Genomic DNA, 25,132 nt, shown 5'->3' on the forward strand with positions numbered 1-25,132 from the left:
ATATCAGTAGATAATACATTTTTGGATTATATACGAATTTTAAATAGTTATAATCGAATTATATCCTTAAGTAAAGTTTCCGTCTAAATATGTTAACATTACATACGAATTTTATATACAGAAATATCGATAGATAAAATCGTACGTAATACCTTTTTTATGATCCGTATATAAAATCCGTACGCGTAATACATTAATTACATACAAATTAAAATTTATATGTAAATATCGGTAAGTAATTCTCATTTTTCTTGTAATGTGTTTTCCTTTTTTTAATAAAATCTCCATGACAAATGAACTTATTTGGAAAATAAACTAAATATACAAATAAATAAAATCAATAAGTAGGAAATTTTATTTTTTTCTGAATAAATCGATTTTTGTTTCCATCAATATTTCAAAAGTTGATAAATTTTGTGGATACGTAAAAGATATTTTTTCTCTTCTATCACCTTGATATGTATGAAAATCAAATATGTAACTGAAAATTTATTAAATGAAAAAAAAAATAGTATGGAGGATCAATACTTAATTAAAAGTACATTAAATATCATAAATACAAATTAATAAAGAAGACTAGTATGTGATTAAAAATAAATTAAATATGAATAAATGATCAATATTATATATATATATATATATATATATATATATATATATATATATAAACTCAAGACATAGATATAAACTAATAAAGAATGTCAAAACCTAATTGAAAGTAGACTAGAGTATATAGAAATATAGAAAGAATAATTAAATCATAAAGATAATAAAGATATAAAAAGAAAGAAAAGGTTGATGTATTGGTATAATGAATTAAATACTAGAAAAAAATTTAAAGGAAGTAAAACAATGTGTTCAAAATAAGTAAAACATGTTAATAAAACACATAAGTTTATTAACACTAACATAAAAATGTTTGACCTCATGAGTCCTTCCTTACTAATTAATTAGAGCTAAAAGTTTTTTTAAAATGCTACAATTTCCTAAGTCTCACTTGCCTATTCTTTTTCTTATATCCTTCCTCTCTTTATCTTTTCCACCCATATCCAAATAGGTCAAACTTTATTTTATTTTACTTTTTGAAAGTTATAATTACGAAGAGATAACTCTTATCTCTTTTTGTTTTATCTCTCATATAAAAGAGAAAATAGAAAGATTATTTGAATTAAATTTTTTAATAATTAACACATACATAATATGTAACAATTTTTAATAAATTCATTTTTTATATTTTGTAATTTGTTTTTTTGTTATCTTTTATTGTTATTATTATTATATTTTTGAAAACTAGTTAATTTAATTTTTGATACTCAAACTTTATCTAAATAAATTATGAAATATTTATAATTACGAATTTAAACATTAGAGTTAACAAAAAAATATGTGTTAACTCATATATAATTATTTAAAACATGTTACTTTACTCCAATCATTTTAGTAATTTTGTCCTCAAAATTCATTTGTTTGTAAAATGATATGCACATAATTCTAAAGTTGCATATCAGTGTCTTCTCGATGACTATAAAATAGCTATTGCTGGATTTTCTTTTGTAATTATGATTGCAAAGTGTGTTATTTATCCATCGCCTTCTTTAAATTTCACATCATCATCAGAAAATATCACGACTAATAAGGAAAGTAACCAAGTTATGAACAGGTATAGCATCAACTTGTATAAATTCCTTTGACAAGTTAACATTAACTTACATATCTAAAATTTTCAAACACCTTACAACATGTAAGTTAATTTTAACTTAACATTTCAACCTTTCTACTTTTTTCCTAGAAGCTCATTTAAATTGCCCAGTTCTTCGTCAAGTGCTTTATTTAATCAAGGGGATGAAGCAGCATTGGGTAAATTGGCTGTGTGGGCATGGTGGTTAGAGTGTATAGTAGTTGACTGCTGGTGCACTACGTGATGGAGATGGACTTGGAGGTTCTTGCCATGAACTTGGAGATTCTGAAGTTGGAGGTTCTGGCAATGAACTTGGAGGTTCTGAAGTTGGAGGTTCTGGCAATGGACTTGGAGGTTCTGAAGCTGGAGGTTCTGGCAATGGAGTTGGACTTTCGGTAGGTGGTGAAGATGGACTTGGAGATGGAAGTGGAGTTGAAGGTGGTTGCACTGGACTTGGAGTTTGGGGTGGGCTTGGTGGGCTAGGAGGTAGGAATGGGTTTGGAGGTAGAAATGGATTGGGAGGGAGGAATGGGATTGGAGGAAGGAAAGGAATTGGAGGTAGGAATGGGATTGGAGGTAGGAAGGGAATTGGAGGTAGGAATGGGATTGGAGGTAGGAATGGGAGGGGAGGGAAAGCGGTATCTACTGCTGAATTTTCATGTAATGTAGAAGGGTTTGAAACACTTTGTTTTTGGTTGCAAAAGCTTGGTTTTTGAATAGGTTTGAATGAGAAGAAGCCAGCTGAGAAAATGTGTTCTTCTTGCTTTGTTGTAATGAGACTGACTGAAGAAGATGTGGAAACTGAGGGCACATCACAATTTGAGTCACTGCTATTAATGAGTTTGACAGTGCAGCCTTTGATTCTCTGTGCATGCTTCCACACTTTTAATGGTAGCTTCACTTTGAATTCACCATGTTTATCTGTCTCCACTTCTTCCTTGAAACTTGGTACTGAATACCCAAATTTGCATTCTACACCAACTTTGGCACCTGTTCATGACAGAACAAAACTTGAGTCAAAAGATCAAACACCTTAAGGGATATATGATATGGTATGTGAAACTGAAGCATGTTATCAATAAGAGAATCAAAATGAACCTGAAATGAAGGGCGTTTCCGGTGTGAAATCTTGCTGAGAACATGTGTCACAGTATACAGTACCAATTACAGCAGCAGAACGGTCATCTTTGTCTTGAACCTCTGAAACACTACCACATATGAAACTGAGGAACAAAATCCCAAGAAACCAACTCATTGTTCTAAGTTTGGTTTCTTCAGAAATTGTGTTTGTGAATGTAGACCTAATGGTGATGGTATATATAATGAAACTCTCATTCTGTGAAAGATGAAAAGACTATCTTTAGGAAAAAAACTTCTTTTAACAACACTTTTTTAACAACTTTTTTATAACGCATACGTGACAGTTTGTGATTGGTCCGTTTTAAATATTTTTTAAACATAAATTCAAATAGACCAATAAAATAATAACATGTGTCCTATTGCCAAAAAAGTTGTCAAAAAGTGTTGTTAAAATATCATTGAATTAATTTGAAACAACAAAAAGTCAATACTCTCTCCCATTTAAAGAAATAAACTCATTTGCTTTCAAATTTCCTTTCTCTAGAGAAAAGGGAATATATTCTTTTTAACCTTTTCACTAAAATGGTAATTTTGTTCAAGATATCAATCGATTTATAGCTATCATTAATTGTAAATCATAATTACATTAAATGATAAATTAATTAATGGAAATACTTATGAATGCAGCATCTTAAAAACAAATACGTTCTTAACATATTAACATATACAGTAAATAGACTATATTAAGTCATGAATCATATTTAATGTTTAGTAATATATAACATAGATGTACTAATTAACATATATATCATATTTTATATTTGCATGATAATTTAATTAATACAAGTATTTATTATTTATTAATTTCTATAAATTTTAAATATATTTTATACTCGTTTCTAAATCAAAATCATAACTATAGCCTTATAACCTCTAACGTATATTAATTATAGATTTATTAATACATAATAAATATGTTCATTAACCGTATAAAAAATTATAATTAACTCTAAAATTATAGCCATATAAATATATGGGTGGGTTTGTTAACATGCGTATGTCTGTTTTTTAATTCGTACATTTTAACAATGTGTACCGGATTATAGTAGACAAAAATACCCTCATATATCATGGATTCTAAGTGTTAAGGTCAAGGATATTTAAATAATTTTCATTCTCAAAACCTAAAAAAAAGAAGAGAAACCCCCAAACCCTTACTCACCTCCCTCATTCCTCTCAATCCTTTCACTTTCATCTCTCTCACTTCAACATTTTCTCTGTCATCCCTATTGTTGCCCCAATTGAAAAAAAAAATCAGAAATAGGTACATAAGGAAATTAAAGAAATAGGTATAGAAGAGCCCCTAGGAGTACAATTCTTTCAATTCTAGGTTATAATCTTACATCATGTATACCATACCAAAAGAGAAAGGAAAAAAAACACTTTGTGTAAAGGGAAAAGGACAGTAGAGGGAAATATCTTGTTCTTTAAAAATATAATGAAATGTGGTGTAGATGTGTAAATGACGCATGAAAATTTAATTGATTTATGAAGGTTTTATTTACATGATTTAATTTAAAAATGAAATTTAATAATAATAAGAAGGGAAAATATATAACACATCCTCCAAATGAACGAACAGAGCAAACACATTACGATGTTGCGGGTTGTTGTGTGTGACTGAGGAAGATTATGGAGACGAGAGAAACAAATTGGATAAGTGAGGAAGGTGGATTAGGGTTAGGCAAGAGTTTCTGATTTTTTTTTAATTACAGAGAAAATGTTAAGTGAGAGAGATGAAAGAGAAAGGCTTGAGAGGAATGAGGAAGGTGAGTAAGGGTTTGGGACGAGGAAGGTGAGTAAGGGTTTGGGGGGTTTCTTTTTTTTTTTTTTTTTGAGAATGAAAATTATTTAAATATTCTTAACCTTAAAACTTAGAATCCATGATATATGAGGATATTTTTGTCTACTATAATCCGGTACACATTATTAAAACGTACCAACTGAAAAACAGGCGTACGCGTATTAACAAACCCCTATATATATTCTATTAAAAATATAAGTTTGATACATTAATTTATTTATGTATGTGTATAAAAAATATTATTACTTAAAATATTAAAAAAATTTGTTCATACTAACACTAAAAAATATTTTAAATAATAACCAATTTTAAAAATAAAAAATCATTGATCACTATTATGACTGATTTAAATATTAATTTATAAACAAAAAATTATTAGTCTCTAAAATAATTATTATTATGAATAAAAAATATAAGTAATGATTAATTAGATTATGTATATTATTTATTGATCAATTTAGAAACTAATTTTTTTATAAGATAGTAGCCAGTTTAAAGTTTATTGAGTCACTTGTATTCTTAATTAATAATAACTATTTTAGAGACGAATTATTTTTCGTATATATATAACTTATTATAGTAATCAATTATTTTTGGTATTTAAAATTAGTTTTTATTGAAGGATTTTTTTATAAATTATCAAATTGTGTTTTTGGTTAAAAAAAAATTATTAACCTTTTTCACTCCAAATAAATATTTAAGTTGAATAAGGTTTTCCAACTCCAAAATTTCTTCATGTTGAGGTTAATGTTTATATTTTTATCCTAATAATTTAAGAAATATATTCGTTTGGTGTAGATAATGAACCTTTTGTTTTTAAATTAATAATATTTACCCCGACAAAATTATAATGTCAATACTATTAATTCAAAACTAAATTACTATTATCATAATCAATTAGTATTTGTTTTTTTTTTTGGTTAAATTTTAGGATTAAAAAAGACGTTTTTTTTTGTTTTGGAGGAATAATTTCAACAAACGTCAGTTTTGAAACTATGCAAAACTTATTCGATTTCAAAATTTTATTTTTTAAGAAAAAAAATACTATGTAAATTATTTTATTTAAGCATTGAAAGTCAAACGGTTCAATTACAAAAACAAAAGTAAACAAATTTTAAGAACAAAATAAGTTAAAAGTAACTATTAAAAGTAAAAGTCAGTAAAAATTAAAAATAAAAGTCTGATAGTTTCTAAATATACAACATAATGACAATACAGATAAAAAATAAGAAAGAAAAAATCATGGAAGGACTATATCAAAGTCTATGAAGCATAACACAGCCAAATATAAATTAAAAAAAAATTAAATTTTAGTAAACCGAGTCTCAAGAAGAAACCACAAAAAATTCAATTTGAAAGTCAATACCAATATTAGTCAATTTATCTAGACATACGTGTGTAATAATCATAACATATATCTCTCCTATTTGTCTCACAAAATCATTAAAAAAAACACATTATTGACTACAAAATAAAATAAAAAATTATAAAAATTACTTATATTTTATGTAGCGATTCGTCACAATACCCTTCTTTATCCTTATATTCATTTTCATTTTAAATTAATAAAACACCTATATTAGAAAAAAAAAAATCCAATATCTATAATTTAAAAAAAAAAAAAAAACGTAAAACGTGGTCATGCCTTATTTGTAAGATTAAGTATTTGTTCAACAATAAATCATTTAAGATGTAAGTGTTATGCCTATTAGATTATACAATACTATACAGTCTTATTTTACTTGTGATAAACAACGTATTTGTTTAGACAATATGTGTATAGTCTTAAGGTAATTTAGTATTTCACGGAAATTTGTATGCTTATCTTATATCGTTGGGAATGTCCATTTTCTACATGACCAAGATCTAATAAAGCATATGTCATTTCATCAATATCTTAGAAAGTGAGCTAAATTTGTTGTCTCAACAACTTTTGAAAGTGTTTGTTTTGCCAACTCTCAGAATATATCTTATTTATACGACTTTGTTTTTTACATCATGGATCTATGAAGCTTTTCATAAAGGAGTTACAATGACTCGTGCGGTGTCCGTTGAAGGTTGATGGTGGTGCGGTAGGGACTGGAATGTTTCTGGTGAGGTGTAAGGAATCCAATGTTACTACAATGCTAGTAGTGTTTTCGGTGAGTTGTAGGGAGGACCCATGCTGGTTGTGAGTGCTAGGATCATTCTTTGCTAGTAGTAATTATGCATGGGCATTCACTAAAAGTTAATGCAAGATGTGTTGTAATTATACATGGGCATTAATTAGCTTTAATGTATGATGTGTCGTAATTATGCAAAAACATTGGCCAACATGGATATAGGGTTGATGCAAACGTGTAGTGAAAGAAAATTCTTTGAATGTAATTCTAAGTGGTGTAGTCTTTATTGTGGAGAATGATTGTTGATATAGGCAATTGGGATGTGTTTATTTTAACTATGGTGTTGATTGTTGAGTTGATTAAAATAATACATTTTAGAAAGTTTCACATTACCTAAGATAAGCAAGGGAGTGAATGTTATTAACTATATAATGCACTCTAAGTTTACGGTTTTAGTCGTCCCAAGTCAAAGACATTTTAAGCTTATATTTGACTTTTTTTATACTTTTTTAGTAAAGTGTTGTGAGGTTTTGGTTAAATTCTTTCTTTGGAGAGTGTGAATATATTTGGGGGCAAAGGTTATAAGAAAGTTATCTATGTGTTGTAAAAATTTTCACATAATGTCATTCTTTGGTTGTCATTGGACAAAAGTCGTGGTTTTTCTTCGATTATTGGAGTTTATACATTATATTCTTGTGTTGATCTTATTTCTTATTTGGTAGGGTGATTCTCGAGGTAAACAAAAGTGACGTTCTTCATGATGACACGTTTTCCCATCAAAGTGGTATCAATTTATGTCTCGGTAGGATATTCTTAGTATACTCTATGGTTGAAACTTAGTTTGATGTTCCACTCCAGAAAAAAATGATTTTTTTGTTGTTGAAGAATCATCCCTAGTAGCTTAAGTTACAATTTTATTTGCAAGTGTTGACATAGAGAAACTTGATGGAAGGATCATTGTCAACAGAGATGTCGCCATGTTAATGTGGTGAATCTGCAACTAGATTCGTAGAGGTATAGTGAGATGCAAGCATGAAGCTTTCGAGCTTTTAGTAGTAGAGCTTGTAGTGACTTGCATAGTGTTTGGTGATGGTTGACAATGGAGGGATAAGGACTAGTATGTTTCTAGCAAGGCGTAAGGAAGTCTAATGCAACTCTGATGGTTATAGTGTTTTCAGTTATATACAAGAAGGATTAGTGTTGGCTGTGAGTGCTAGGATGAGTCTTTGCTAATAGTAATTATGTACGACTAATATTGATGCAATGTGTGTTATGATTATACACAGGAATTGGTTAACATTGATGCAGGGTATGATAATTATATATGGGCATTGTCTAATATTGATGCATTGTGTGTGGTATTATACATAGGAATTGATTAGCTTTGATGCAGGATGTGTAGTAATTGTGCAAGTGCATTGTGATAACACTGTTGTTGATGAGATCTAATTAAAACTACTAAACTATAGCAACTTCAGTAATGCTAAGATAGTAGTCAACAAAATAGAAAGGGTAAATTCAACCCTAAATCGTCTCCCAACCAACACGAAATTGATTCTTAACAAATTAGTTGCAACAAAAACTATACAAAAGGGTTAGTAAAACAAAAGCAATAAAGAAGATAAAGATCAACAAAAGATTAAAGAAAAAAATAACCAAAAGTTAGAAAGAAATAAAATTATAAAAAGATTTAAAAAGATAAAAATAATGATAAAAAAAACAGGTTGATTTAACTGCTTTTTCAAGATAGCATTCATCATTGGTTATTTAAAGGTTATTGTTCAATTAATTATTATCTTAGATTTTCAAATTAATCAATATAAATTCTCAATTAATTTGTCGGCGTTCTCCCTCTTAACTAGATTACATCTTAATTAAAAACAAGAATTTTGTAGATTAATCATAGTAAATTTAACCAAAGTACATCCTCAATTAAATATTACTATGACTAATCATGTTTATTCTTTTACCTCTTATATCAAGTAAAAAGCCAATTAACCAAAGTACATTCTTGGTTAATTCTTGTTAAAGTTTTTATCATTAATCAAAGTACATTCTTAATTATTGGAAAAAACTCATTTAATAACATGAAAGTTTTTAAATTTAATCAAAGTAAATTCTTAATTAAAATTAAAAATCCTTAGATTCATATGATTGATATGTTATGTAGATTTCGCATCATACTAACTTGCTATAATGTAAAAATCATTATTTTTACATGATTAAGAAGCAAAAGACATAAATAAAAATAAATCACAAGAATTAAAAGGAAAAACAAATTTATTCATCTAACCTCAGAATCCGGTTAAGAAATTATAGTGATGGAGGACCATCCAAACTCAACATAGGACCCTTAACTCGAGCCATGTCCAAAAGAATACAAGAAGAAGAGGGAGTCCTCACAACTTTACTCTTATGGAGTATTACATATTAAAATCCTTTCTTCTTCTTAAAACTAATTACTTCTACTATGTTTTGTAGGTTATTAATAAAGCTTGGCAAGATTAGGCAAACACTTAGATGAATAACAAAGCAAGGAGAAGCAAAGGAGCTTAGGTTGAATACCTTGCTGCTAGCGCTCAGCGGCAAGCTTCTACCGCTCAGCGGTGACGAGAGTCATCTTCTTCCTTGAGCACGTGTTTCAGATGGAGCACCTAGCCAGCTGGACAAGCTTCCTCCGCAAGCTACCTTGGTTTTCCATCACGTGCAATTATGATAGCTTCTACTGCAAGATTGATAGCTCTCCTTCTCCTATAAAAGAGAGCTTCATCTCATTGTAATGGAACTTTGAATTGATAATGAAATGCTGTTGAGATTTCTCCAGATATTTTTTTCAGAGTTCAAACACTTTGTGCCTATTCTGCACATTCTCCTCTAGCTTCCTTCCCTTTTGGAAGGCTTTCGGAGCTTGAGATTCATTGATTCACCTACACACCTTCATTGAGACATCCATCAAACACTTACCGTGCCTCATCTTCATCCATCTATCCTCTGCTTTCTCTGGTTTTGGAAGTGTTCGTGATTGAATTGCAAGGATGCTTCCATCATATAGAAAAATCAATCCTAGAGGATTAATACTCCATGTAATGTGGAAATAACATCAGTCTAATTGCATCATCTAACACTTGATGAATTTTCACAGTATTACAAATTTCCAAAAAGGTGGCTAGATGGGTGTAAGGATTCTCATGTGACAAACCATTAAATTGATTGCTTTGGACAAGATAAATCAAAGTCGGATTCTTTTCCATATTAGTAGCATTCACCACTAGACGGGCTATGCTATTAAAATTCATAGGTGTTGAGAATGAAGCATAGTCCTCCAAGATGCGACGACCTTTATCTTGTCCATCATCCTGATGTCTTGCCATTTCCTTATCCTCACATTCAAAAGAAGAAATAGTGTTCGAGGTAGAACTTAAACTAGCTTCCCTGCTTGTTTTTTTTTCTATTTTCTCTCCTACTTCTACTGTTATTCCTATGGGCTATTCTCTCAATTTCAGAATCAAACAAGTTGTCAGCTTTTGTTCTACTTCTCATGCAGAACAAGCAAGGCTAGACTTAACAACCCGAGGCTAACAAAATCAAAATACAACCTATCTACAAAAATTAAAAGACAATGGATATATACAGATAATGAAACAAAATTGAAATTGGTAATCAATCAAACAATCAAACTAACAATAACAATCAAATTTCCCAGCAATGACGCAAAAAACTCGATAAACTTTTGGCAAGTATACCAAATTGTTTCAAGTTGTAAAAGTAAGTACAAAGTATTGTTCTCCCAAAGAAATTGAGTTACGTAGTCTAATTGGAATTATTTAAAAAAAAATCAATTTAGTAAAGATAGCAATTTGATTCATGTAACTTAAACTGAATGAAATTAACAAGATATTAAAAATTACTATTGAAAGTTTTAAAGAAAGCTTCCTTGCAATTAAGTTCATGACTAACATTTTCTAAACAATATATTTTGCGTTCAAACATTCACATTAATGTATCTTGGTTTAATTCCTTAAAACAAGTTATATATATATATATATATATATATATATATATATTAAATTATTAACTCCTTAATTAATCCAACATGTCCTTTGTATTCAAACCTGATGTTAATAAATGACTAGAAAAATTAAAATTATTCCTAGCATCGTTCCTTTTGGTTGCTTTTCTTACATTCATATTCAAATTTACTTCTCAATACAAATGAATATCTAAATTATATTATACTTCCGTATAATAACAAGTAATTATAGAAATTAATAAATAATAAATGCTTTTGTTAATTAAATTATCATGTAAATATAAAATATGATATATATGTTAATTAATACATCTATCTTATATATTACTAAAGACTAAATATGATTTATAATCACTAACACAAAAATAGATTTTAACGTATGTTATTTTAGGTTTTTGATGTCGGTTAAACGCCCGACGTTATAGCGGGAGATATTAAATTGACGTTTGTTGTCTTTGAACAGACGTCAATTAGCGATTGTTGCATTTATAACAGAAGTTAATCGATGTCTATTGTTCTCACAACAGACATCAATTTATGAGTTGTTTTATAAAAAAAAATCGCCAATATTTTCTTCCACTGAAACTGTGAAAAATCAATATCGAACACAAAAATCAGAATTTTAGAAGTAGTAACAACTAATTAAAAGTGCAACAACCAATGAAAACACAACAACTAATATACATAAAAACCCAAAAATGAAACTAACCATAAAGGTGAGGGAGAAAGCAGGTGCCACTGTGAGGGTAAGGAGAAAAACACACACAATAACGGTTCGAAAATCGTCGTCGCAGTTGTCCTAGAACATGCCTAAGAAATGCACCAAAAGCCAATGAAAATGAATTTTAATCGATGCAAATGAAAGATAATGGTTCCAGACGTAATAAATCAGTGTAAAATGATTTTAAACGTTGCAAAATGGAAGAAAACTTACTTGAACATTAATGGCGAACGAGAGAAAGCAGATGAAGAAGTTGAAAGCAGTGAGAGAGAAAACATGTAACTTATGCTCGCATTCTGGAGTGGGTAAAAATGCAGAGTATTTGACGTCGGCCCCCTTTCCTAGCCGACGTCGAAGTGCTCTAAAACGCCGACTACCCTTCCCAGCCCACGTTTAAATGGTAAAAAAAATTAATTTTGACGCCTAAAATGAGGTAATTTCAAACCTTTTTGACATTTGTGGGGAGGAGGCCAACGTCTATGTGACAAAAAAATTAATATTGGCGCCCATATGAGATATTTTGGGATATTTTTTATGTCTGTGGAGGGGAAGCCGACGTCTAATTACAATTAGACGTCGGGGGACCTGTACCGACGTCTAAAGGTAATAAATATACCATGACTTTTCAATCCTTTATGCAGACCTTTTATGTCTGACCTCGTGAAAGCCGACGTCTATACCTTATTTGACGTCGTGGGCCCATTTAACTGGCTTTTATAATGTCGTTTTATTTACAAAACTGTCATCGATGTTGACTATTCTTTTATTAGACGTTAAATGCGTGACAATTAAATGTTATTTCTATACTAATGAATATAATATAGTGTATATATATATATATATATATATATATATATATATATATATATATATATATATATATATAGGGGTTTGTTAACTTGCGTACGCCTGTTTTTCAGTTGGTATATACCAGCTTTCAGCAGACAAAAATACCCTTATATATCATGATTTCTAAGTTTTAAGGTTAAGGGTATTTTAATAATTTTCATTCTAAAAATTAAAAACATAAAAAAAAACCTCAAACCCTTACCCACCTCTCTCATTCCTCTCAATCCTTTCTCTTTCATCTCTTTCATTCCAACCTTTTCTCTGTCATCCCTACTCTAGCCCCAATTGAAAAAAATCAGAAACACTTGCCTTATTTTAATCATTTTCATTCTCAAAACTAAAAAAAGAAACCTCAAACCCTTACTCACCTCCTTCATTCCTCTCAACCCTTTCTCCTTCATCTCTCTCACTGAAACATTTTCTCTATCATTTCTGCACTAACCCTAACTAGAAAAACACTCATTATTAAACAATTTACTTTTGTAAAGAGCTGAATCATTGACATATTCACCTTCCAAAAAATGTTCATTCAAAATCTCTTTAATTTCATTATCTTCACTAGATATACTACAACCGACCGACACAACTTGCACCAAGACTTATGAGCATCTTTCCTTTACATTCTGAGACTACTACGTAACTTTGCTCCGTAGCCATTTAATTTTTTTTGGTAGAAATTCATTAACTTGTTTTCCTTTACTAAAGAAAAAACAAATCAAAATACAATAAAATTCTCAACAATAAAATCAAACAATAAAAATTCTAAATCTTGAAATTTTATTTAAAATTATATAAAGAAAAAATTAGGTGCTTTAATTTTTTTATTTATCTAAGTATTTTTTTCTCTAACCATTTTATTTAATAATGAGAGTTTTTTTAGTTGGAGCAAGTACAGAGATGACAGAGAAAATGTTTGAGTGAGAGAGATGGAGAAGAAAGGGTTGAGAGGAATGAAGGAGGTGAGTAAGGGTTTGGGGTTTTGTTCTTAGTTTTGAGAATGAAAATTATTAAAATAAGGCAAATGTTTCTGATTTTTTCAATTGGGGCTAGAGTAGGGATGAGAGAGAAAAAGTTGGAGTGAAAGAGATTAAAGAGAAATGGTTGAGAGGAATGGGAGTAAGGGTTTGGGGGGTTTCTTTTGTTTTTTTTTTTTTAATTTTGAGAATGAAAATTATTAAAATACCCTTAATCTTAAACCTTAGAATTCATGATATAAGGGTATTTTTGTCTACTGAAACCCGGTACACATTGCTAAAATGTACCAACTAAAAAATATGCGTACGCAAGTTAGCAAACCCCTAAAAAAATAAAAAAAGAAACCCCAAACCCTTACCCACCTCTCTCATTCCTCTCAATCCTTTCTCTTTCATCTCTCTACTCCAACCTTTTCTCTGTCATCCCTACTCTAGCCCCAATTGAAAAAAATCAGAAACACTTGCCTTATTTTAATAATTTTCATTCTCAAAATTAACAAAAGAAACCCCAAACCCTTACTCACCCCCTGCATTCCTCTCAACCCTTTCTTCTTCATCTCTCTCACTCAAACATTTTCTTTGTCATCTCTGCACTAGCCCCAACTAAAAAAACACTCATTATTAAACAATTTACTTTTGTAAAGAGTTGAGTCATTGACATATTCACCTTCCGAAAAAAGTTCATTCATAATCTCTTTAATTTCATTATTTTCACTATATATATTAGGCACAACTTGCACAAAGACTTATGAGCATCCTTCCTTTACATTCTGAGACTACTACGTAACATTGCTCCGTGGCCATATAATTTTTTTTGGTAGAAATTTATTAATTTGTTTTCCTCTACTAAAGAAATAACAAATCAAAATACAATAAAATTCTCAACGATAAAATCAAACAATAAAAATTCTAAATCTTGAAATTTTATTGAAAATTATATAAAGAAAAAACTAGGTGCTTTAATATTTTTTATTTATGTAAGCAGTTTTTTTCTCTAACCATTTTATTTAATAATAAGTGTTTTTTTAGTTGGGACTAGTGCAGAAATGACAGAGAAGATGTTTGAGTGAGAGAGATGAAGGAGAAAGGGTTGAGAGGAATGAAGGAGTTGAGTAAGGGTTTGAGTTTTTTTTTTAGTTTTGAGAATGAAAATTATTAAAAATAAGGCAAGTGTTTCTGATTTTTTTCAAAGGTTGAGAGGAATGAGAGACGTGAATAAGGGATTGGGATTTTTTTTTTTTTTTAATTTTGAGAATGAAAATTATTAAAATATCCTATACTTTAAAACTTATTAGAATCCATGACATATAAGGGTATTTTTGTCTACTGAAACCCGGTACACATGGTTAAAATGTACCAACTGAAAAATGCAAATTAGGATATATATATATATATATATATATATATATATATATATATATATATATATATATATATATATATATATATATATATATATATATATATATATATTTTATATTATGAACGTATTTAATTTTAAGGCGATATATTAATAAGTATTTCCATTAATTAATTTATCATTTAATGTAATAATGATTTACGATTAATGGCTATAAATTGATTGATATATATCATGAATAAAATTACCGTTTTAGTATAAAAGTTAATTAAAAAGAATATCTTCTATTTTAGAGAAAGAAAAGTTGAAAGTAAATAAGTTTATTACTTTAAATTAGAGAAAGTATTGACTTTTATTTTCAAATTACTTCACATAATTATACTCTTTTGTTTTTATCTTTAATATATAATGAGAGTTTCATTATGAATAAAAATTATTTTGGCACATATTTTAGGAATTTTTTTAACATAATATTTTGATTCATTTTGATACATGTGTCTATTTTTTTACTGGTTAATTTTTATTTGTTATAATTTTGATTGTAAACTTAATAAAAATGAAAGTGTAGTAAAAAAAAAACTGTGTTAACCTATCCATTTTCTTTCATTATATATACCATCACCATTAGGTCTACATTCACAAACACAATTTCTGAAGAAACCAAACTTAGAAAAATGAGTTGGTTTCTTGGGATTTTGTTCCTCAGTTTCATATGTGGTAGTGTTTCAGAGGTTCAAAACAAAGATGACCGTTCTGCTGCTGTAATTGGTACTGTATACTGTGACACATGTTCTCAGCAAGATTTCACACCGGAAACGCCCTTCATTTCAGGTTCATTTTGATTCTCTTATTGATAACATGCTTCAGTTTCACATACCATATCATATATCCCTTAAGGTGTTTGATCTTTTGACTCAAGTTTTGTTCTGTCATGAACAGGTGCCAAAGTTGGTGTAGAATGCAAATTTGGGTATTCAGTACCAAGTTTCAAGGAAGAAGTGGAGACAGATAAACATGGTGAATTCAAAGTGAAGCTACCATTAAAAGTGTGGAAGCATGCACAGAGAATCAAAGGCTGCACTGTCAAACTCATTAATAGCAGTGACTCAAATTGTGATGTGCCCTCAGTTTCCACATCTTCTTCAGTCAGTCTCATTACAACAAAGCAAGAAGAACACATTTTCTCAGCTGGCTTCTTCTCATTCAAACCTATTCAAAAACCAAGCTTTTGCAACCAAAAACAAAGTGTTTCAAACCCTTCTACATTACATGAAAATTCAGCAGTAGATACCGCTTTCCCTCCCCTCCCATTCCTACCTCCAATCCCATTCCTACCTCCAATTCCCTTCCTACCTCCAATCCCATTCCTACCTCCAATTCCTTTCCTTCCTCCAATCCCATTCCTCCCTCCCAATCCATTTCTACCTCCAAACCCATTCCTACCTCCTAGCCCACCAAGCCCACCCCAAACTCCAAGTCCAGTGCAACCACCTTCAACTCCACTTCCATCTCCAAGTCCATCTTCACCACCTACCGAAAGTCCAACTCCATTGCCAGAACCTCCAGCTTCAGAACCTCCAAGTCCATTGCCAGAACCTCCAACTTCAGAACCTCCAAGTTCATTGCCAGAACCTCCAACTTCAGAATCTCCAAGTTCATGGCAAGAACCTCCAAGTCCATCTCCATCACGTAGTGCACCAGCAGTCAACTACTATACACTCTAACCACCATGCCCACACAGCCAATTTACCCAATGCTGCTTCATCCCCTTGATTAAATAAAGCACTTGACGAAGAACTGGGCAATTTAAATGAGCTTCTAGGAAAAAAGTAGAAAGGTTGAAATGTTAAGTTAAAATTAACTTACATGTTGTAAGGTGTTTGAAAATTTTAGATATGTAAGTTAATGTTAACTTGTCAAAGGAATTTATACAAGTTGATGCTATACCTGTTCATAACTTGGTTACTTTCCTTATTAGTCGTGATATTTTCTGATGATGATGTGAAATTTAAAGAAGGCGATGGATAAATAACACACTTTGCAATCATAATTACAAAAGAAAATCCAGCAATAGCTATTTTATAGTCATCGAGAAGACACTGATATGCAACTTTAGAATTATGTGCATATCATTTTACAAACAAATGAATTTTGAGGACAAAATTACTAAAATGATTGGAGTAAAGTAACATGTTTTAAATAATTATATATGAGTTAACACATATTTTTTTGTTAACTCTAATGTTTAAATTCGTAATTATAAATATTTCATATTTTATTTAGATAAAGTTTGAGTATCAAAAATTAAATTAACTAGTTTTCAAAAATATAATAATAATAACAATAAAAGATAACAAAAAAACAAATTACAAAATATAAAAAATGAATTTATTAAAAATTGTTACATATTATGTATCTGTTAATTATTAAAAAATTTAATTCAAATAATCTTTCTATTTTCTCTTTTATATGAGAGATAAAACAAAAAGAGATAAGAGTTATCTCGTCGTTTAATGTATGTAATTATAACTTTCAAAAAATAAAATAAAATAAAGTTTGACCTATTTGGATGTGGGTGGAAAAGATAAAGAGAGGTAGGATATAAGAAAAAGAATTGGCAAGTGAGATTTAGGAATTGTAGCATTTTAAAATTATTTTTAGCTCTAATTAATAAGTAAGGAAGGATTGTGGTCAAACATTTTTATGTTAGTGTTAATAAACTTATGTGTTTTATTAACATGTTTTACTTAATTTGAACACATTGTTTTACTTCCTTTAATTTTTTTTTTCTAGTATTTAATTCATTATACCAATACATCAACCTTTTCTTTCTTTTTATATCTTTATTATCTTTATTATTTATTTTAATTATTCTTTCTATATTTCTATATACTCTAGTCTACTTTCAATTAGGTTTTGACATTCTTTATTAGTTTATATCTATGTCTTGAGTTTATATATATATATATATATATATATATATATATATATATATATATATATATATATATATATATATATAATATTGATCATTTATTCATATTTAATTTATTTTTAATCACATACTAGTCTTCTTTATTAATTTGTATTTATGATATTTAATTTACTTTTAATTAAGTATTGATCCTCCACACTAATTTTTTTTTTTCATTTAATAAATTTTCAGTTACATATTTGATCTTATTGATTTTATTTATTTGTATGTTTAGTTTATTTTCCAAATAAGTCATATCATTGTCATGGAGATTTTATTAAAAAAGGAAAGAAAACATGGAGAGTCAAGTGATAAAATTAAAAGCGAAAACAACACTTATTAAAAAAAAAAAACTCATGATTTATTTTAAGAAAATACTTTCATACCTTAAACTTCATATACTAATAATATTTTAGAGACTTAATATTAACTTTTTTTTGGCCTAACCGTATTGGGTTTCCTTATAGTTTAAACCGAGTGATCATCCTCTTTAGTATTAGAATCTTCTATTCATCAAACATATTAATCTATTTAGAAGTTGTAAGAATTGTTAGGCCTTAATTCTCCAACCAAGAGGGGAGAGGGGGTGAAATGATTTTTATTGAAAATACTTTCTTTTACTATCTTTTGGAAAATCTTTAGAACTTTCTTTAATACTCAAGACAATAAAAAGTATAATGCAGTAATTAAGGATAGAAACAATCAACACATATTTTTATACTGGTTCGTCCAAGCCTACATCCAGTTTTCTTCAACAACCTTAGTTGAAGGGAACCACTATAATGATTGAGTTTACAAGTAAGAATATAGAGACTACCTCTCAATGCACTATCCTTCCCCACTCAATATCAATTACAGCAAACAAGAGATGAACAACCTCACACTCTCACAACCCAGAAAGTAATCCCAACTTTCTGTCACCTTAGAGCAATCCCAACTCTAAGAAAACCTTAAGAGCAATCCCAACTCTCAATGAAAGCAAACACAATTCTCTCCCTCTGGCACAATCGCATAGAAAATCAATCTACATATTGAAAAAGATAAACTGATCTTCACAGCAAACACTCCAATAGTGCATATATGATCAGCAACCTTTAAACCAAGTTCTTGACAGAATCTTGATGTATTAACCCAGATTTGATCTTAGATTCTTCAAGATGGTTCTTGGATGCTTTCTGTAATCAAAACTCAATCAAATTGTTAGTTATGAAAATGTATGTTCAGTATCTTGTTTTGAAACAACACGCAAGATAGTTATTTATAGAATTACATTGAAACAGATTTAACAGATTAAGCAATTAATGTAATCGATTGCACATATATTGTAAGTCAAAACATTTTAAAATATGACAATTAAGAATTAATATGAAAACAATTTTCAATATGTATAAAGTTTAACCGATTAAGAAAACAGTGTAATCGGTTAAGTATTACACTTAAGCAATTTTGAAAACTTTTTCTCCTTGAAACACATCACAACACTCAGCAAACAAGTGTTAGCAAAGGCACGAGTTTTAATCGATTATGCATATAATGTAATCGGTTAAAACTTGCAGTTTGCCACAGTTAAGCATCGATTGATATCTAATGAGTCTGATTGATTACATGAACATTGTCATCAATTACTTCATACATATATGCATTGTACAGATAAGCCACTGTGACGTAGCGACCATCGTCACCCAACAATAGGAACAACCACTAGCAGTTAGCCACCAACGTCTTACCACCACCATCGTCGGCCTAGTAGCCACCAGCGTCGTGCCACAGCCATCGCCACGCCACTAACGTTGTGCCTTCGCTGTCGCGCCACCACCAGATACTAGTGTCATGCCACCACCAGACAATAACGTCACGCCACCACCGTTGTGCCACCACACTGTCGAACCTTCATTGTTACCCCGCCACCGTTGCGCCTTCACTGTCGCGGCACTAGATAACAACGACGCGCCACCACCAGCGTGCCATCACACCGTTGTGCCACCAATGTCAAACCACCAGTATCGTGTTCAGATTCGACCGATGGAGGGGGGTTTCAGATTAGGGTAGGCTCGGGAAGGTTGGGGGATAGGGTTTGTGGAAAGCGAAAATGGGGGAGAGAGAAACCAATTTTTGATTTCATAAACTCGAAGGACTTATCGACAATCATCGCCTGTTGATAATGACTGATGACATTTACTGACGGTATTATCATCAGATATATCTATCGATATGTTATGATAATCATTACCAATAATATAACTCGTCGATAAGTATCCCTTCTCTACTCCATCAATAAATCTGTTGGTAAATGTAATACTCCGTCAGTAATTTTGATAATTATTGTTTAGGACTTCTCTTTCTCACATTATCTCACTTTAAGATTTTAATAAAATTAATCCAATTTTTACACCATGCTTTATTATTTGCTATCAACATTACTTATTCTTTTGATTAGTCGTAGTAAGATCAAATACATGTAAACTTGTTAATAACTAGTTTTGTCAGAAAATTTACTAGGTTTTCATTAATGTGAATTTTTTCATATCCATACTCCCCACATTTATTATTTCTCGCACAAACGAATAATGCATATCTACGTGTTTTCTCCTTAATAAAAGACTGTCAACACCCAATTTCGTCCGGATGACTAAATAATATAGGTTTCTTTTATTTTAATTTTATTCTTTTTTATGTTAGTTTATTTTGCTATATCTTATTTAGTCTTTAAAAAAAAACAGAAAAGAAAAAAAAAAGAAAAAAAAAGAAAAAAAAGAGAATAAAAAAAAACGTGTTGAGCTTTTACATTTTGGGCTCCTCCATCAGGCCTAATCCACAAGGTAGAAACCTCTCATCCAATGTCCTAACTCAAAAACCGTAAGGGAACCCTAATTGGAGAACTCTCTCGGCTATGCCCATCACATCCTGATAACGGTCTAATTGATATCAAAGCACACCCTTTTTGGCTTAGAAGGAGCTTAGAATCACGTAAAAACACTTAGTTGAGTCACATGAGAGTCAAAAGTTTTTTTTAGAGATATTATGCTTGTTTTGCAGGGTTTTGATGAGAATTGAAGATGGAAGTGAAGTAGGAAGGACTTAGACTCAAGAAAGAAGGAGAAAAAGGAAGAAAAGAAGAAAAAAATGCACCGCTCAGCATCAAAATCCAACGTTGAGCGCCAGACTCGAGGGTGTAGTCTCTGCCTCTAGCTGAAGCGGTGATGCTTAGCGTCCAAGCGATTAAGAGACAAATCGCTGAGCGGTGAGATTGACCGCTGAGCGGTGGCGCGATTAGAGCGAAACCGTTGAGCGATTATCTGCTGGGCTTGAACTGAAATTCTGTTACTTTTATGCATTATAAATAGCCCTAGTGCGATCTCCACGAGTTGTCCACGAGGCCATCATCATAGCCTTCGTCTTGTTTCTCTTAGCCTGGGCAGCCATTCTCCTCAACAACCACTCCGTCTGACCCACACCATCATCCTCAACCTGCACTGCACAAAGCCACAAAAATAGAAAACAACCACCAAGAACAAAAACCAATTTCCAGCAACCTTCACAATTTACATCATCCTGGTTAAACTCATTCGAAGGTCCCTGTTTTCGCGTTTTTTTTCCCAATTTCGTCCTCGTCTTAAATTTTTTACTAATTTAGTCCCAAAGATTGCAAAATTAAAAGAAATTAACCTCTGCCGTTAAATCAAGTTAACGTGGTTAACTTCAAGCTTAGCTGTGAGGGTGAGTTGTATTTTACTTGTTATGTGGCGTGCATAGAAGCTTTGAAGTGTCTTTTATTATGCAAGTGGTTTTTATTAGTGAAGTTAATCACAAAATTAAGAAATTGGGGATTTTTTTTAGTTTGACATAAAAAATGTTTGATTTTTAAATTAAAAAAAATATCATCTTCCACACCTCTTCTTCCAATCTCATCCTCTATATCAGACAAATGTATCTTCATCATCAGATAAAGATTGAGATTTGCTTTGATTTCGAAAACAAAATCACAAACAACTATTCGCAACGTCGGGTACCTTTGCAGGAAGAAACCTTGAGCAAACGTTCGATGACATGGCGATCAACGAGGTTGTCATCAACGACAAGAACGTGAAGCTCTGGCGAACGAGATGGAGACTCCTCGAGCAATTCCTTTAACTTTTGCCGAAAAATCTCACCAGTGATGGCCATGAAAGTGAAAAGTTGAACAAAGGTGGGTGGTGTGAGAAGAGAAAGTAGAGAGAAAAATGGGTGGATTTTATTTATTTATATATTGTTAGAAGGGAAAGGGGGAGAATAAATATAGAAAAGAAAAAGAATGAAAAGTAAAAGAAAATAATTAAGGCGAAAGATTCGGATAATCGAAATCTGAGAGATCTTTAGAAATCCATGAGAAGCGATTATGGTAGCTCCACTTGTCCTTTCTCTTTTGAGGTCAAAATCAAAATCTTACTTTTATTATTACCTATTTCTTTTCCATCAATAGGTGCTTCATTTGATGTTGTGATATGTCCCTGACACCATTGCGTTTGTAATTTCTAGCAGCATTAAACCTTCCTGACCCAAATTCATTAGCCAAGTTTGTTCCTTCAGTTTGCACCTACAGATTTATTTTTATCAGGGTGCAGAGTAAGAGACAGTTTCCTATATCATCTTCGAATTGTTTCTTCATCAGCCAAGGGTTGCACACCAAGGATCCGGTACCAGTCAACTTCTCCATTAACCATTTTATCAGCTGAGATATACACCTCAATAGTTGCCAGAAATCGAGGAAGGCCATCAGAAATTGATGCCATCACAAAAGAGGTAGCACAAAATTTTTGAAAACAGAAAACAAAATTGAATTTAGGGACCTCTGAATGGGTTTAACCCATCATCCTCATTGCTTCCAAAATATGTACATGGTCCAAGGCAAAAGAAGAAAATAGAGAATAAGGCAAAATTTGTTGTTCTTGCTCACACCATTATAGAGTACATCGCCAACCAAAGTCTGGCTAGCATGCACTTTGGACGAAAACGACGCAATCGCAATGGCTAGCTTTCGATTTTGATTCGCGCATTGAGGAAGAGAAAGAACGACTCGCGTGAGGGTTTCGATGAAGGACAGTGTCACCGGTGAGGATACGACGACGAGCCTCGACGATGTTGGGAGTTGCTGCAACGTCAGCGCGACTAGGTCGAGCAATGGAGGCACCACCGGCGGCGGAGGCGTGGCGCAAGGGAGAAAGAAACTTGGGACCATGGCCGACAACGATCCTTCAGGTGGTGAGTAGCGGTTTGTGACGCCTTGAGCCGCGGTTCATGTCGGCCGGTCGACGGTGCGGTGGCTCGCGGCCACCGGCGAGGTGGGAGCCTCTGGGTGGGTTGGAGAGAATCTAGACATCTTGAGATGTTGTTGGGCAGAATGAGGAAAAATAATTGAACCCCTAGGAAGTTTCTGAAGAAAGGGGTTGGGCTTTTTTTAATATCTATTTTTATTTATTTTTTCTTTTAGGTTTTTGTTTTTGTTGTTTGCACCCCCGTTTTTTCCATCTATGCACCCTTGCGGTAGTAAATTGGGCCCATATGGGGCCAAACAAAATACTTTCCTCTTCACACCCCCGTTTTCCCTTTCACCACTCCCTTTCCACTTGGGCTTAGGCCCGATCCATCATTAGAACTAAAATTAGTTTAAACACCCCTCTTCTTATCTAAGCACCACCACACACCTTATTTCTTGTTATTTTGATTTAAATTTTAGTTTATTTTATGTCTGCTTTTTATTTTATTTAGTTTTTTACCTATTTATTTTACTTTATCTACTTTTAAATAAATATTAAAAACAACAAAAATATTTTTAAAGGGGTCCAGCACACGTGTGACTGCACGCGTCGTCCTTGTGTTGAAAAACTTTTCTTCTTCTTTCAAAAAACCAACAAAAATTTATTTTGAAAGGTTTAAGCATACGTGCAACCATTCACGTAGGCCTTGTGCTGAAAACCTTTTCTTCTTCTTTCAAAAAACCAGCAAAAATTTATTTTGAAAGATTTAAGCACACCTGCGACCATTCGCGTAGGCCTTGTGCTGAAAACCTTTTCTTCTTCTTTCAAAAAATCAACAAATATGTTTTAAAAGGTTAAAACACACGTGTGACCATTCGCGTAGGCCTTGTGCTAAAACCTTTCCCCTTTTCTTTTTATATATAAAAAAAATACCAAAAATATAAAACATCATGTTTTCAAACAACAAACAATTCTTCCCTAGTGGAGTCGCCATCTGTCGCAACCGGTGTCGCGACGGGTCGACGATCCAAAAAGGAATGAGTTTTGAAAAGAGATTTGGAGTCGCCACCATAGTTTATTATGGGAAACTACGGAAAAACCATAAAATGATAAAACACGATCCACAAAAACCAAAGATTGGGTTCGGGAGTCAGTTACGTGTAGGGAAGGTATTAGCACCCTACAACGCCTGCCCGAAGACAGTACCTTTAATTAAATATGCGACTTTGATGTGGTTTTCAAAATGTTTAACTATCCCCAAAAAAGACATTATAAAGAAACAAAATATATTTTTTTGTTTTTTTTTTGTGCTTTTTTTTCTTGAGTCACTCACCTTACTTGCAATCATCCAACTGGTCTTTATTTTCAATATCTTGTGAAAGTGAGGAACGTCATACATTTCGAGGTCTCATGTCAGATATGATTATACGTTTGACTTTCTCTTTCTCGACATCAGTGTACACGTGCTTGAATTTAGGCAAGGAAAAATATAAGAATTTGGAAGGGAATGGGATAGTCATGTGGGCACATCATTCCTCGACGAAGATGTAATATCTAAGTGTCAAGGTGGAACACGAGATACCAAAAGGGTGCTCCAGCTTGGTGTTAAGGAAAATGGGCATGGGGTATGGATCCGTGAATATAAGGGTGAAAAAAATCAAGTGAAACTTGCAAAGCTTCCTTAGCCTTGGGACTATGGATTGATGAAAAACTCGTGTGAGACTTACAAAGTTGCCCCGGTTTTTTCTTCCATCTCTTTTTATTTTTTGTTGGTATGGGTTGATGAAAAACTTGTGTGGGACTCACAAAGTTGCCCCAGTTTTTCTTTGGCAAGGGGTTCTGTTTGGAAGAGGTAGTGAGCATGAAAATGATAGGCTAAAAGGATGGCCGCTAATCGGTTTGATTTTCTTTTTGCATTCTTTCGGCTTATTGGCAGGGAGATCCCCTCTTCCTGAGACATTACTTCTTTCTTCTTCTTTTTTTCGTTTTCAATCATTCATTTTTAACCTTTTTTTTTACGACACATTGAAAGTCATTTTGTCTTTTCGCAAAATTAAGCTTTATGAAAATTTGAGCAATCATTATCCAATCTGTGTGGACTTTATTAGGCTTGTTATTGAGGGCAGTAACAGTGTTTGTTTGGGGAATATCCTTTATTTAGAAAAAATGAAGGGTGAGGGTTTTCAAGCAACATGTGCACAAGCATATCGAGACAAACGTCAAATTGTTATTTTTGATTAAACATTGGACCTCGAAAAAGTCTGAC

The 25,132-nt window shown here is 31.6% G+C and overlaps 3 protein-coding genes across 3 annotated transcripts; 1 reads left to right on the forward strand and 2 right to left on the reverse strand.

Moving 5' to 3' along the window:
• Positions 1-1,668: 1,668 nt before the first annotated feature.
• Positions 1,669-2,933, reverse strand: LOC106779278 (histone-lysine N-methyltransferase SETD1B-like). The gene is made up of 2 exons (XM_022776537.1): positions 2,777-2,933; positions 1,669-2,668 (listed from the first exon to the last, which is right to left on the reverse strand). Exons 1-2 carry the CDS (start codon positions 2,931-2,933, stop codon positions 1,884-1,886), a joined length of 942 nt encoding a protein of 313 aa, XP_022632258.1. The 3' UTR covers positions 1,669-1,883.
• Positions 2,934-15,317: 12,384 nt separating this feature from the next.
• LOC106779279 (wiskott-Aldrich syndrome protein family member 2-like) lies at positions 15,318-16,597 on the forward strand. Its single transcript, XM_014667359.2, has 2 exons — positions 15,318-15,489; positions 15,598-16,597. The coding sequence occupies exons 1-2, from the start codon at positions 15,333-15,335 to the stop codon at positions 16,380-16,382; spliced, it is 942 nt and encodes a 313-aa protein (XP_014522845.1). The 5' UTR covers positions 15,318-15,332; the 3' UTR covers positions 16,383-16,597.
• Positions 16,598-20,332: 3,735 nt separating this feature from the next.
• On the reverse strand, positions 20,333-22,152 carry LOC111240796 (two-component response regulator ARR5-like). The gene is made up of 2 exons (XM_022776546.1): positions 21,643-22,152; positions 20,333-21,105 (listed from the first exon to the last, which is right to left on the reverse strand). Exons 1-2 carry the CDS (start codon positions 21,794-21,796, stop codon positions 20,960-20,962), a joined length of 300 nt encoding a protein of 99 aa, XP_022632267.1. The 5' UTR covers positions 21,797-22,152; the 3' UTR covers positions 20,333-20,959.
• Positions 22,153-25,132: the final 2,980 nt, after the last annotated feature.

The sequence above is a fragment of the Vigna radiata genome, unplaced genomic scaffold (genome assembly GCF_000741045.1).
Source record: "Vigna radiata var. radiata cultivar VC1973A unplaced genomic scaffold, Vradiata_ver6 scaffold_190, whole genome shotgun sequence".
NCBI lineage: Eukaryota > Viridiplantae > Streptophyta > Magnoliopsida > Fabales > Fabaceae > Vigna > Vigna radiata.